Source organism: Hyperoodon ampullatus (assembly GCF_949752795.1).
Source record: "Hyperoodon ampullatus genome assembly, chromosome: 8".
In the NCBI taxonomy this organism is placed as follows: Eukaryota; Metazoa; Chordata; class Mammalia; order Artiodactyla; family Ziphiidae; genus Hyperoodon; species Hyperoodon ampullatus.
This window is the reverse complement of record NC_136921.1, coordinates 19,173,535-19,187,777: the sequence shown is the minus strand read 5'-3', so window position 1 is coordinate 19,187,777 and position 14,243 is coordinate 19,173,535. Positions and strand designations below refer to the sequence as shown.

Below are 14,243 nucleotides of genomic sequence, written 5' to 3'. Positions count from 1 at the left end.
ACTCCTCTGATTCTTTTTTCGGCTTCGCCGTGGGGCTTGCGGGATCTTAGTCCCCCAACTAGGGTTCGAACCCCGTGCCCTCGGAAATGAAACCGCTGAGTCCTAACCACTGGACCGCCAGGGATGTCCCCGAAGTCCTCTGATCCTTAGCACACGTCATCTACTTTCATCATGCTCTGATTTTGGTCACGCGGTTCCCTCTGCCTGGAACATCCTTCCCACTCTTCTCTGCCTGTTGCAACTCTATACAACAACTCATTTTTTACAAATGAGGACTTGGAGGTTGAGAGAGGTTTGATGTCACCCAGTAAGTAAGGGCAGGGAGCCAGTCCACCTGACTCCCTGCTCCATGGCTTACTGTTCACCACGGCTGTCCTGGAGGCTGGGGGAGGCCACTGGTCCCTCTTCCCCAGGGTCTGCTCACCTCCACTTGGGCCTGCCTGCCCATCTGCCTCTCAGAGGTCTCACCCAGGACCCCCTCTCCCTCTCCCCCAGCCGCGTGGGGCTGGGAATCAGGGGCCTGAGAGGAGGGAGGAAGGGAAATGGGATTGAGCCCAAGGGTAACCCGACTCCGTGAGTGGGTGGCTGGGGGGGGTGGGGCACGCCACGGGGGAGGGGGCTTGGAGCACGTCCTCGGGGACCCCGTTAAGCCAAGGGGGGCGATGGGAGCTCCTAGAGGGGGAGAAGGAGCAGACTGGGGTCCAAATCCCCTCCTCTGCTGCTCCCTCCCTCCACAGCTCCCTCGGCAACCCGAGCCGGGGGGCCTAAAAATAGCCCCCGAGGCGCAACCGCGGCCGCCCTGGTGACCTTCTGGGTAACACAGGCCGAAGGCGGGCGGGCAGCAGGAAGGCAGGGCGCCGGTCCCCCAGGACTCATCTCCCAGGGCAACATCCCCCGGGTGGCCCAGTGGCCATCCGGTTCCAGCGTCCCCCCAGCCCAACTCGCAGAGACCATGCAGAAAGCCCGGGGCACGCGAGGCGAGGACGCGGGCACGAGGGCACCCCCCAGCCCCGGGGTGCCTCCGAAGAGGGCCAAAGTGGGGGCCGGCGGAGGGGCGGGGGCCGGGGCTCCCGTCTTCCTGCGGCCCCTGAAGGACGTGGCGGTGTCTGCGGGCAGCGACGTGCAGCTCCGGGTGGTGGTGAGCGGGACGCCCCAGCCCAGCCTCAGCTGGTTCCGGGATGGGCAGCTCCTGCCCGCGCCGGCCCCTGAGCCCAGCTGCCTGTGGCTGCGGAGCTGCGGGGCGCGGGATGCCGGCGTGTACAGCTGCAGGGCGCAGAACCAGCGGGGCCAGGCCTCCTGCGAGGCTGTTCTCACAGTGCTGCAGGTCGGAGGTAATGGGGAGGTGGGGCCAAGCCTGGCAGGGAGGGCCGCCCACAGGTAGAGGAGGGTTACCTGGGCCACACCGGGGAGGTACCTGTTCATCCAGCCTTCTTCCCGCATTTCTGGCTTCTCAGCTGTGCTGACCCAGGAGTGCCCATCAAGAGGGACGTGCAGGGAAAGGGGTGTCAAGGTAGAGAGGCTCCCCACAGAAGGTCAGAGGTTAAGGGTCAGCATTTGGTAAGCAAAGCCTGAGCCCCACCCAGGTGTTTCTGGGAATTCCATAGTGGGAACCCTCCTAGTTTCCCTGTAGAGGGAGGCTTCCTGGGGAAATTGTTTTCATCGGCTCTGATAATTTAGACTGGAGACTCCTAATCAGCCTCTTACAGGTGCGCACATGTCTGAAGGATGAGGCCAGGTCCCCTGGTCTGCTGCGATGTTGAGGGGGTGGGTCAGAACCCCTCACAGTCCATTGCTAGGGCAGGCTGGTGTGGTCAGCACCAGGCCGGTTGGAGGAGGCCAGTGGGTGGACAAGTACGAACAGGGCGCAGAGCATCAGGGAGTGGAGCTAGGGCTGGGGGCTCCTAGGCAGGTATGGAGGTGAGTGCTTGCACATCCACGTGCAAGCACGCCCGTGTGCATGTGCGTGTGCACGTACGGGCTGTGCGGGGGTCTGGCGGTACCAGCAGTTGAGGGGTTTGTGGAGTTGGTATAGAAAGTGCATGGCCCATGTCTGTCTGAAGTTCAGAGGGCATGGAAGGGGGGTGCTTAGGCCGGTGTTGGGGCCCCTGCCTGTGTGTGTGAAGGGGTGGACGATCCCCGCATTCCAAGGCAGAAGGGCAGGGGTACGAGACTGGGCCTGGTGCTCAGGGTCCTGCTGGGGCTGATGTGGCTGCAGGCCAGGGCGGAATCTCCTTGGGTCAGTGTTTGGGCTTCCTTTTTGACTTCCTCAGCCCCAAGCCAGTTCTTCTCTAGGCTGAAGACATAGCCTCAGCAGACTGAGTCTTAAGAAATAGAATGCTGGGCTTCCCTGGTGGCGCAGTGGTTGAGAGTCCACCTGCTGATGCAGGGGACACGGGTTCATGCCCCGGTCCGGGAAGATCCCACATGCCGCGGAGCGGCTGGGCCCGTGAGCCGTGGCCGCTGAGCCTGCACGTCCGGAGCCTGTGCTCCGCAACGGGAGAGGCCACAACAGTGAGAGGCCCGCGTACCGCAAAAAAAAAAAAAAAAAAAAAAAAAGAAGGAAATAGAATTCTGAGGAAGTAGGCTGCAGCTGGAGGAGACGGCAAAGAGCTTGGGGTCACTGAGTCTGTCCTGGATAATTTCAAGAGGGAATTCTCACTCCAGCTGGGTAGTGTCATATAGGGTACATCCTTGGGGGCTGAGGGGGAGACATACCACGCCACCCAGGTTACAGTGGGACTTGGGGGCTCTAGCATCCTGAAGGAACTCAGCAGCTGGAGGAAGAAGAAGGCCGCAGAGTGCAGCTGTGTCAGGAGCTGGAGCAGGGGCTCAGCCTCCCTCTGTCAGCATCTCCACTGTCTCCCTAGCCCCGCCCTGCCCACCTTCCTCTTCAATGACACAGAGGGCCAAGGCTGGCTTCTCTTGGCTGCCTTCGCACTGGCCAGGTAAAGGCTTTCCTTGCACCCTTCTGGGGTCAGGGGCTGGGGCCCATCCTGTCAGAGCTCTGAGCTGGGGAAGGATTGGACTCCTTGGGCGTCTTTGCTCTGATGCCCTCAGGGGCAAAGGGGGCTGAAAACAGAACATAAATAAAGGCACAATAGACAGATTGATGAGAATACAACTTGGAAGAGAGACATATTGGGCAGAGAGAGGAAGTGCTGAGAAGGAGCTTGGTGTCATAATGTTTGTTTAGAGTCAGAAAGGACCACAGAGAACCGCAGGTGCAAAGGCTGCCTTTTACAGGCGAGGACACTGTGGTCCAGAGCAGAGGGAGAGGCCATCACTAGCTAACTAGCTGAAAGACAAACAGCTAGTTATGTCCATCCCAGAACTCAGAACCCAGTCCTTTTGGCTTGGGCTCTGGGGGCATTTTACCTCTTAACTTCCGGAGGGAGGAGAGAGAAAAGGGAGGGGGAGCTGTCCATTGTATGGAGAGTAGTAGCCCAGCCCTGGCCTTTCTGAAGATGAGAGGCTCCTAGCCTGTCCTCGTCCCCCAAAGCGGGGAGAGTGACATCATGCTAGAGCTCCCCAGACCCTCTGTAATCCGGGTGGCATGGTCGGCAGAGCTGAGCCCTGGCTGGGCATACCTAGCCAGAGGCCGGGAGGATGGTCTCCAGGCTGCTCTGGCAGAACAGCATGTTTGAAAGGCTGGGGTGTGGAAAAGACCCTGGGTGCTGGGGGACTGGACTGGGGGCCTTTTGCCAGTCATGTTAAAACAAGAAGAGGGTTGGGCTGCAGCAAGTCACATTTGAGAACTTTTTCATGCTGGTAAAATCTTTGCCCCAAGAGCAGGTTTATAATTATGATTAATTGGTAATAATTCTTAGCAGTATTGATAATTTGTAATAATACAAATAGCTACTATGCTTCTGTGTGGTAGGCAATATGCTGTTATATCCTTTGATATATCATTTAAGTCCCACAGCAACCCTAGGGAAACTGAGGCCCAGAGGGATTAAATGAAGCATCTTGGTTGTACTGATAGGAGGTGGCAAGGCAGGGATGGAAGCCTGGGTCTGTCCCACTGCAAAGAACCACGTGCTTAACTACTATGCCCCTCCAACATGATTGGCAAGGGAGGGGCTTTGCTTTGGTGATGTTGGGGGACTGACTGGGTGAGTCTGTCTTCCTCTTCTTCCTATTGCCCGCCCTCCACCAGTCCCTGCCTAGTGACAGGTCCTGGTCAAGGTCAGTTGGGCAGGCAGCTCAGCATTGCTCAGACTTACTTATGGAAAACTTTCTTGGTTGGGATCAACAGCAGGAGGACTTCAGGGTTCTCGAGGAAGTCCAGCCAGGACCTGGCTACGGACGGAAGAAGGCAGTATCCTGGCTGGGATTGCTGTCTGGCTCGGCAAGACGGGATGATGCTAAGGTTCCTGGCACTCCTGAAGCCTGAGATGTTAGCTCAGGGATAGAGGGATATTGGCTTGGGGAGGCTGGGGCCTTGAGGAGACAAGAAGGCTGCAGGCAGGAGAGTTTGGAGGATGGAAAACAGGAGGGTGGGATTTGGGGTGCAGAAATGAGGAAAGACCAGAAATAGTGAAGATGGCAGAGATGCAGGATACTTGCAGAATATGTCACATGTGTAAAGCACCCTGTCTCATTTTGGTATTTAAACTTCTAAGCCCCAGGTTACTGTTATGACCGTTATATGTATAAGAAAACTGGGGTCCAAAGAGGGAATTTACCCCAGGTCACATGGCTAGTGAGGTGGCAGGACCAGATCTGAAAGCTGGGTCTCTGGGTCTAGGTCCACAGTGCCTGTCCTCAGAAAGAGAAGTGTGGGAAGACTGAGGCAGGGATCTGTCATCCTGACCATCCTTCTGTCAATATCCCCAAAGCCGTCTTCTGCCTCAGTCTCCAAGATAGGCTGGCATGCTTCTCTCTCAAAACATCAGGCTTCCACTTGCATGGGCCGAGGAGCCATGTGCCAATCAAGTAACCAGAGCAAGCGCCATCATTAAAGCTTGGGGCATGTGTGACCGGAGCGGGAGGCCTGCACTGAAGGATGGGGGATAAGGAGGAGAGAGCACAGCCAAGGGAAGGCGCAAGCTGGCAATGCTCTCCATGTCTGGCGGCTGGAAGTCTCATAGCCCGGGCCTGGGAGACCCTGGTGCCAATCAGAAGGGCCAAAGGTCAACAGATGGTAGTGAACCACGCAGGGGACTTGAAGGCATGGAGAGGAGAGATTAGAGAGAAGGAGAGAAGGCCAATTAGCAAGGGAAAGGTGGGGGATACACCAGGAACTGCATGCGGGTAGATTGTGCAGTATCATCTTTTTCACCTACAATGTGGAATGTCCGGATGAAAAGCCAGGAGGAAACTAGTATGGAGTTGGGAATGGGTATTTAGAGTGGCCTCCTTCATTCATGCCAAGCCTTAATTAGGGAGAGGAGGAGGGGCCAGAGAGGGAGCAGTGAGGAGTCCTGGGAGGGAAGAAAGGGAAGAACAGAGAGCCCATGAAGTCAGCCAAAGCCCGTGCAGGAGAACTTTCCTGAAGCTAAGGCAGGCCCTCCCAGGAAGATCCTGAGTGGAAAGCAAGATTGTCACTTCTCCAGTTTCTGGAAAGGGGTCTGCGTCAGAACAGAAGAGGAAGGCTGGAGAATGAGCTGCTCGGGGAAACTTTACAGTCCCCATCCCCCCATCCCCATCCTCTCCACCGGCAGCTCTGTCGCCCCTTCCCATGTGTATTGAGTGCCCACCGTGTGCCAGTCACTGTGCTAGGTGCTTGAGATTTATAAGTGGGGGGGCGGGAGGGGGAAGACCAAAATTCCTGTCCTCCTAGAGATGACATTCTAGGGAGGGGACACAGCTTATATGCAATAAACATAATAAATATGTGACAATGATATAGTATGTCAGAAATACAGAGCTGGGTAAGCAGGAGGAAGGAAGGGAGAAGACTGAAGCAAGGCAGGAGAGAGAGGGGAGTGGGGGTCCGGCTCAGAGGAGGGTCTGTGTGAGAGATGAGGCACAGCATGATGACGGGTTTTCTCTGGTTAAGGAGAAATGCTGGCGGGGCAGAAGTTGGAAGTCTGGTTTGGGGAAATGGCGGGGGAGCCCAGGCTGCCCAGCCTTGGAGGGAAATGGGACATTCTGGGGCCAGCTGGGGCTCTGAGAGCATGCCCCAGGCTGGCCTATGTGGGTGAGCAGTGCAGGCCCAGAGCAGGAACCCAGAATCTCATGGGCCTCTCCTCGGCCCAGCTGTCCCGTCACTCACGCCTGCTGCCCATTGGTTATTTTTGCTACGGAATGTGCCAGCCCCTCGGATTCTCCTGGGCAACAGGGGCTCAAGTTACCCCCTCTCCTCACTCAGCTCCCCCATCTGTGTGTGGGTGTGTTTGGGGGTGGGCAGGGAAAGCGCCTGTGTGAGTCCAGGGTCCTCTGGTTGGAACTGATGTGGACATGCACATGTACCCTCTCATTGCACGCCCTGTGTGTGTGTCTGTAGGCACAACCTCTGCTTCTGGGGGTCTGGGAAACAGGACCACCTGTAGGCACTGAGATTGTACAAGTCATGACCTAAAACTTTAAAGGGCCACAAACTCAAATAACTTCAGGAGCCAAGTAGGAACTGTAAAGGAGCGAGCTGCTGTTGTCAGCAGCTGAATTTGAGCATGTTTGCCATGCAAAATATTGGGCAGGCTGAACAAAACTCATCAGTTGGCTCTGTATTTATTTTGGACCCATGCTTTAAAGAAAAAAAGTTAGGCGTCCCACTGACCAATCAGCGCATGAGGCTTTATGGGACAGTGGTCAGTAACTCAGTCACAGTGCCTGGGTTAGAGTCCTGGTCTCCCAGTTACCGGCTCTGTGACCTTGGGCAAGTAACTTCTCTGTGCCTCTGTGCACAGATTAAATGAGTTTATTTATATCAAGTGCCTAGGACATCGCTCGGTACATACTAAGCATGCTGTCAGCATTAATGTTAATGACTTAGTAGTCACATCTCAGAAACCAGATTGGCACTACTTGTGCAGGCTGGGGTGGGAATTTGGATCTGGGGACACATGGAGGCACAGAAGCTGTGTGGCTTTGGCTAAGTGATAGGACTTCTCTGAGCCTTAGTCACTTATCAATTAAATGGAGTCAGTTACATGTTCATAAGGGTTTCAAGCTCACCGTGTTGTTGGCAATAAGGTAACGTTTATAAAGTGCCTGGCATTTAATAAATGCTTAAGAAACTTAGTTATAATGATTGTTGGGGCGGGTAGTTTTGTGTAGGCAAAATATGCATGGTACCAAATGAGAGGCAGACAAAGAAAATTTGGTGAGAGTGCTCACCTGTGAATGAGAAGGTGGGTTATATGTGTGAATAATAGGAGCATCTCTGGGCACCTTAGCTGGTGTGTGTGTGTGTGTGTGTGTGTGTGTGTGTGTGTGTGTGTGTGCTCGCGCGCGCGCGCGCCAAGATGCACAAAGTACCTATCATCACGGAACTCGAGGGCCCTCTCTGGCTTTCCTAAACAGCCTGGGGGGATTCGCATTCTGGGTACATGTCACTACGAGAATCCTTGCCCTGTGTATGATCTGAGCGCCCCCGCCCGGCGCCACTGCCCTGCGGCGTGTTGGGTACTGCCTAGAAAGGCGGACGCGTGCGCATGTTTGTGGAGTGAGCCAGTGGAGATGCGGCTGACCTTCCGGAGCAGCCCCGCGGGAGGCGGGTGGGGGTGGCGTGGACGCCGCGTTGGGCAGCCAATGAGAGAGTGGCCCGAACTCTCCTAGGGACCACTGCACCCCTTTCTGTGCCTCAGTTTCCCCAAGTGTCGATGCGGGGCGGGGGGGCCGCGAGGCAGGTGATCGTCGCCCCAGGGGACGCAGGGGAGCAGGCGAGGGAAGGGGCGTCCGGTGGGGGGAGTGCGGGCTGGCGGGGGAAGGGCCGGCTCCGGCCGCCGCCGCCGCCGCCGCCGCCGCTGCCGCCATCCCCCCGCCTGGGCTCCCGCCTGGGCTCCCGCGGCCCCGAGGCTCCTTCCGCCACCGGCGCCGGCCCCCGCCCGCTCCCCGCCTCGCCCCCGGCCCCGCCTCCGACTCCGCCCCGCCCCCGCCCGTCCCCTCCTCGCCCGGCCGCCGGCCCGGCCCCCTCCCCCGCCATGAAGAAGCTGTGGGTGAAGAAGCGTTTCCAGGTGAGGGCTCTGGGGGCGGGCGGCGCAGGGAGGGGGCAGGAAGGGCTGGGCGCCCCGGAGGGAGGGCGGGTCGCCGCGGCCGGGCCCGGGGAGGGGGCGCCGGAGCCGCGCCTGCCCAACCCCGGTACCCGAGGCTGCGGGCCGGGCGCGCTCCGGGGGGCTCCCGAGACTGCGTCAGGCCCCTTCCCTCGCCCAAGCGCAGACTCCTCCAGCGCCCGCGATCCCCGCGACCACCGGGGAGGCCCCCGCAGCAGCCCTCGGCGTGGAGCGCCCACGGGCTTCTGTGCCACCTCTAGTCTCTGTCCAACCCCTGGCCCCCGCCTGGCTCTCCCCAGCCCCCCACTCCGGAGCCTTCCATCTTCCGGTGCTCCTGAAAGCACCGCGCAGGGATCTGCGCTGAGCTCAGTGCATTCCCCAAGCCCTGCCCCGTCCTCCGCGGACCCGGGCCTCCTTCCTGCTTTCGTGAGGCTCCGGCCCTTTGGGGGATCTTGCCCTCTGCCCCTTAATCACCCTCCCTGCCCTCTTGACACCTATCCCAGATGTCTGTCTGGGATTCCCAGCAGGAATCTGTGTCCTGGTCCCTCCATCTCCCAGTCATCCAAGCATGTCCCCCCCCCCCAAGTCTCTACCTTCACATCAGTCAGCCTCTGTCTCTGGGGGGTGTCGCTCAGGTCCCCAGTCCTCTGTCCAGCCTTTGGCCCTTAGTCCTGTCTCCTCCCTCCCCGCTCCTCCCCAGAGGCACGCTGGCGCTCCAGCTGGGAGGGCTGACAGGCAAGGAAGAGTGGAGACATTCCATACAGGGGAAGCTAGCTGCCCGGGGTCTCTTCCACTTCCCCCACCCACACTGGCCCCTGGAATGACCTTCTGTTTGATACAGAGCTTTGGACGAGAGGTATAGGGAGGTCAGGAGAAAGCCTTCCCCTCAACAACTCATTCTGACTTTTCTCTTTCAGAAAACCGGCCACTCCCGCCGGGCCTTTGGCCGACTCACCCATGGTGCGTGGACCATGAGCTGCCTGCTGTACCCCATGAGCACTCCTCCTCTTGGTTCATGTCCCTTCATGAGGCACCCAGGCCTTGAAGATGGCCCATGAGATGCGGGACCCCCCACATGCCCACACTCACCCACCCACCCAAGAAGGCCCCTTGCAGCTGAGAGAGGACCTAGCAGTGGGGGTGAGGGGTTAGCTGGCACACCCCATCATGGGCCTGGGCTTACTGTTCTCCAGCTGTGGGCCCTGTGGGGATGAGTTCAGTGCCATGCTCCTATAACCAGTACACGGCTCCTGCTTGTCATGGCACCCGGGGAGAAACTGAGGCACAGAACCTGATAGAATTTGGGGAAGTTAAAAAATGTGCCCAGGAAACTTTGCTCCTAGCCTGACCACATTTCTGAGGACCATTCAGCAGTAGAAGAGAGAGATCGGGAAGAGGGTGCCTGTCACATCATGATGCAGAACAGATGGGGAGGTTCGTTTGAAAGGAGAGGTCACAGTGCAGATGCACAATGCAGATACCGTAATAGAGGGCGGGCCTGACCCCTAATGGGGGGCCTGGGTCTGTGGCTGGGCCGAGCACAAGTAGGTGTGTGTATGTGTGTCCACGTGTGTGTGTGGCCAGTGGGAGCACCAGTGAAAGTGCCAAGGATGCCAAATCGCTTGGGTAGTTAGTTGAAGAATCTGCCAAAGCACATGGGCTCCCCAGGGCGGGGCCCCATGGAGCCTGCAGGCAGTCAGTGAATGAGAGATGCTTTGCCCATCCCAGGTGTCTCCCTCCCCCCACTCCCATCCCGACAGGGCATCTCTGGGCACTGGGTAGCCTCATGGCCCCTCTGTCCTGCCTGCCCACCGCGCCCGACCCCACAAACGCTCTGATAACAGTCTGTCCATGTCTCTCTCCTGCTGCTCCTATGGAAGCGAAGTTTTCCGCTCCTGCAGAAAGCAAAGTTACGGTAGGAAACTGGCTCCTGCCCTAGCCCTCCACTTCCCCACCTCCCTGCCCGACCCCGGCCTCTCCTCACCCCGCCTCAGCTGCACCCTGATGTGTTCCGGCTGGTTTGGGGTGGAGGACAGGCTCGCCCTGCGGTTGGTCGAGTGCCCTGGCAGTACGACTCTGAGGTGACTCCCCTTTGTTCCTGGGGTGCCAGAACCCAGAATTTAGAGCCTTGGAACCTAGGACCTTATTATTTTGGGGGGCTGCACAGGAACTTAAGTTATCACTGACAGGGGAGGAGGGAGAGGGGCTGCAGCCCCGCAGTCCATTAAGTGGCCGGGAGGGGGGACTGTAGGTAGCTTTGAGGGCACCACCAAGGAGGCAAGGGTGAGGAGCCAGGGACCCAGAGATGGAGCCAGGGGACTGGCATGGGAGGGGTTACCCTGCGCCTCTCAGGATGGGCAGCGGGATGTGGGGAGAAATGGAGCGGGGGGGGGGGGGGGGGAGGAGATAGACGCTGGAAGCCCTGCTGGTGGCGATACGGAGCCTCCTGTGGGGGAGGCAGGAGGTGACAGAGGGAAGAGTTGGAGTCAGAGGCAGGGGAGCCCTGCCCACACAGACCCCTTCTGCTCCAGACTCGGAGACGGGCGAGGATGACATCAGCGACGTGCAGGGGACCCAGCGCCTGGAGCTTCGGGATGACGGGGCCTTCAGCACCCCAACGGGTGAGCTCTCTGGGGCGCTCACAGAGCCGGCAGACGGCCTTCCCACAAGAGGTGCCTCGCTTCACTGTGCTCCTTTCTCTAGAGGGCTCCGACACCCTGGTGGGCACCTCCCTGGACACACCCCCGACCTCCGTGACAGGCACCTCAGAGGAGCAAGTGAGCTGGTGGGGCAGCGGGCAGACGGTCCTGGAACAGGAAGCGGGCAGCAGGGGTGGCACCCACCGCCACCTGGGCAGCCCAAGGCAAGCACAGGCAACCGGGGCCGGGCCACGGCACCTGGGGGTGGAGCCGCTGGTACGGGCGTCTCGAGCTAATCTGGTGGGCGCAAGCTGGGGGTCAGAGGATAGCCTTTCGGTGGCCAGTGACCTGTACGGCAGCGCATTCAGCCTGTACAGAGGACGGGCGCTCTCGATCCACGTGTAAGTAATGGCCTCACCTGGGCCCGCGCTGTCCCACCTTACCATGCCGTCCTGCACTGCCCCTCACTGCTCATCAGCCTCCACCCCCCCACCCCCTGCACCATCCATCCCTCTGTGCACTTCTCCACCCCCGCCCCCCCCCGCCACTGCTTCCACTCCTGGCCCCAGCTACCCACTCTGTCTTCCCACACGGCTCCATCCTCCTCCTGTGCCATCACCACCCACACCCTCCTGCTGCCACCTGTCCTGGCTCACTGTGCCATCTCCATGGTCTCATGGACCCCTCTCTGCCTTCCTCGTCTCCTCCAAAATCTCCACTCTCCCAGGGGCCCTCTCCTGCCTCGCCCATTCAGGCTCCAGTTGTCCCCAGGATCCCCCCCACCAGGGGCCCCCTCCGTGCCTGCTGTCTCAGCAGCTGCTGCCTTTTCATCTCTCTGCACATTCCTGTTCCCATGTGGGCCTTTTTCTGGGAGGAACGGAACCTTTCCGCACGGCAGCTCCCGGGAGAGCAGGAGGGAGCGAGAACACAACCAGGAGACAGAAGCGAGCGAGGCGGTCAGGGGGTAGCTGGGGCCGGGGGCCTGGGAAAGCAGGGGGATGTGAGGTGCATGGAAGGCAGGGGGCTGGGGCAGGGAGGAATGGCGATGGCGGGGGCCTAGGGTGGAGGCAGAGGGCTGGAGTGATGGAGGTGGCGGCACGTGAGGATCTCGCGGGAGACGCCCAAGGGTGGGGTTGAAGGTTGTCCTGGTAGGCGGCGGTGAGGAGCAGGGGTGTTGGAGGCGTTGGAGCCATTTTTGGAGATCTGAGGCTGGCAGATACAGGAGGGAGTGCTATGGTAGAAGAGGGGAGTGGCTGATGAGAGAGGTATTAGGGGGCATTTGGGGAGCCGACGGGGGGGGGCCTGATTCGTGATGGGTATGGGTGTGTGGGGGAGGTACCATCATGGAGGAGAAAGAAGGGGCCTGGTGCGGGGAGGCCTTTGTGAGAGTGGCTGAGCTTGCTAGTGGTAGGCAGGGGAGAGGTCCCGGGCAGGCGCAGGGGAGGCGCCCTTGCTTTATCTGGTTGGCGTTAGCCGGGCACTCCCGTGCCCTGGACTTGCCTTTTCCTTCCCCGCCTTTCTTTGCCAGGCCCCAGCCTGAGCCTGGCGTTGCTATGGCAACTTCGGAGGAACCTATTTCCTTAGTGATATCTGTGGTACAGAGGCTGGCCTAGAGCTCGAAGCTGCCGGCAACAGGCCTCCTCTGCTGTCCCCAATTTCTCTCCATGCCTCACCCAGTTCCCAGAGGCCATTCCTCAGCGACTTTGTTGTCCCTCCCCCAGAGTAGACCCTGCCTCCCTGTAGGTGGCTGGCTGAGGTTCTGCTCCCTAGGGCACTCTGGATTGCATCCCCGCCCCCCATCAGAGGTGAGGTCTGCAGTGTAGGTGGCTGACCCGGGTAGTTTAAAACATCCTGACACTCGGGCATCCCTAGAACTTCTGCTCTTGGCCAGTACCGTACTATTTCTCCTCCCTTCTGTGCCCCCCAAATCCCATTTTGCAGGGAACAAGGGCTCAGAAGCCAGACTACCTGGGTTTCAACCTAGCACCAACCATTTACTAGCTGTGTCACCTTAGTAAGGCACTTCACCTCTTTAAGCCTCAGTTTCTTCATCTGTAAATGGAGATAATAACAGTCCTATCGCAAAGGACTTTTGTGAGGATTAAATGACTCAATGCATTTTAAGCATTCAGTACATGCCTGACACATGATAAGTACTCAGTGAGCCACTTCATAAGTTTTTTTTTTTTTTTTTTATAAATTTATTTTTGGCTGCGTTGGGTCTTCGTTGCTGCGCGCGGGCTTTCTCTAGTTGGCGGCGAGTGGGGGCTAGTCTTCATTGCGGTGCGCAGGCTTCTCATTGCGGTGGCTTCTCTTGTTGCAGAGCACGGGCTCTAGGTGCGCGGGCTTCAGTAGTTGTGACTCGCAGGCTCTAGAGCACAGGCTCAGTAGTTGTGGCGCACAGGCTTAGTTGCTCAGAGGCATTTGGGATCTTCCCGGACCAGGGCTCGAACCCGTGCCCCCTGCATTGGCAGGTGGATTCTTAACCACTGCGCCACCAGGGAAGTCCCCATAAGTTTTTATTAAGCTGTCTCTTATGTGTTAGGTATGATGCTAATATCTCAGATCCCTTTTCTTGTTAATTTCTATACTTGATGTGCCCCTAAGAGTCCAGATGGGGGAAACTGAAGCCCAGCTCTTGGGCATCAAAGCTCTGAAGGTGAGAGGGGCACTCTGGGCCGACCAGCTTCTTCCCTCCTCCTCTTCTCCCACACCCACTGTTCAGGGCCACACAGTAGTTATTCAGGAGCTGAGTTATTTCGGAGCATACCCCTCTGGGGAGTTTCTGTGTTTCTTAGGGGGGTTTCCAAGTACTCAAGGTAACTTTCCCAGGAACAGGACAAAGTCAAAGCCCTGTACTGGGGGCAGATTTATCAAAGGGAACAGGAACCTGGGTTTCCCACCCCAGGGACCCCAACTGCCTGCCACCTGCCGTTAGCACTGCTGAGGGGCTCAGGTCTGAGGAGGTGCTAGGCAATCTCAGGGATAAGGGCATTGCTCCTGGAAAGCTTATGCCTGTTCTTCCAGGGGCACGGTGAAGGGGGTATGTCCTGCTGAGGATGGGCAGGGCTATGGGGGCCAGCTGGGGGCAGGAATGAGTAGGAGGCTGCATTCCCGAGAGGGCCCCTCCCCATCCAGCCCTCCTGCCTTCCCTCACCACTTCATCCTTCGGGTCCTAAGCCTCATTCTTTTCTCTCCCACCACTCAGTTCTGTTTCTGCTGTTTCCCAGCTTCTGGGGCTGGGGGGAGGGGGCTGGCCAGAGCCCCTGGGACTGAGTCTGTACCTGGACCCAGCCACCAGCCCAATCTTCCGGTGCCAGAGCTGCCAGCCTCTCCCCAGCACCTGCTCTGGCTGTGCCTTCCTCTTGGAGGGGGGAGGAGGAGGGGCTGGCCCATGTCACCCCCAAGCCTTCCCAGCATGCCCACCGCCCGATTCCTGTCACGA

The 14,243-nt window shown here is 58.7% G+C and overlaps 1 protein-coding gene across 5 annotated transcripts in view; it reads left to right on the top strand.

Moving 5' to 3' along the window:
* Nucleotides 1-952: 952 nt before the first annotated feature.
* SPEG (striated muscle enriched protein kinase) overlaps nt 953-14,243 on the top strand; it is a gene marked incomplete at its 5' end in the record, with an annotated part of 55,368 nt that continues 42,077 nt past the window's right edge. For 2 of the 5 annotated variants that reach the window (XM_079710219.1, XM_079710218.1), the window contains 5 exons: nt 8,091-8,123; nt 9,077-9,119; nt 10,045-10,074; nt 10,691-10,780; nt 10,863-11,199. In XM_079710219.1, coding sequence (XP_079566345.1) covers nt 8,091-8,123; nt 9,077-9,119; nt 10,045-10,074; nt 10,691-10,780; nt 10,863-11,199 — 533 coding nt within the window. Of the gene's footprint in view, nt 1,332-8,090; nt 8,124-9,076; nt 9,120-10,039; nt 10,075-10,690; nt 10,781-10,862; nt 11,200-14,243 lie in introns of those variants that run through there. The other 3 variants (XM_079710215.1, XM_079710216.1, XM_079710217.1) reach the window with 3 other exon arrangements.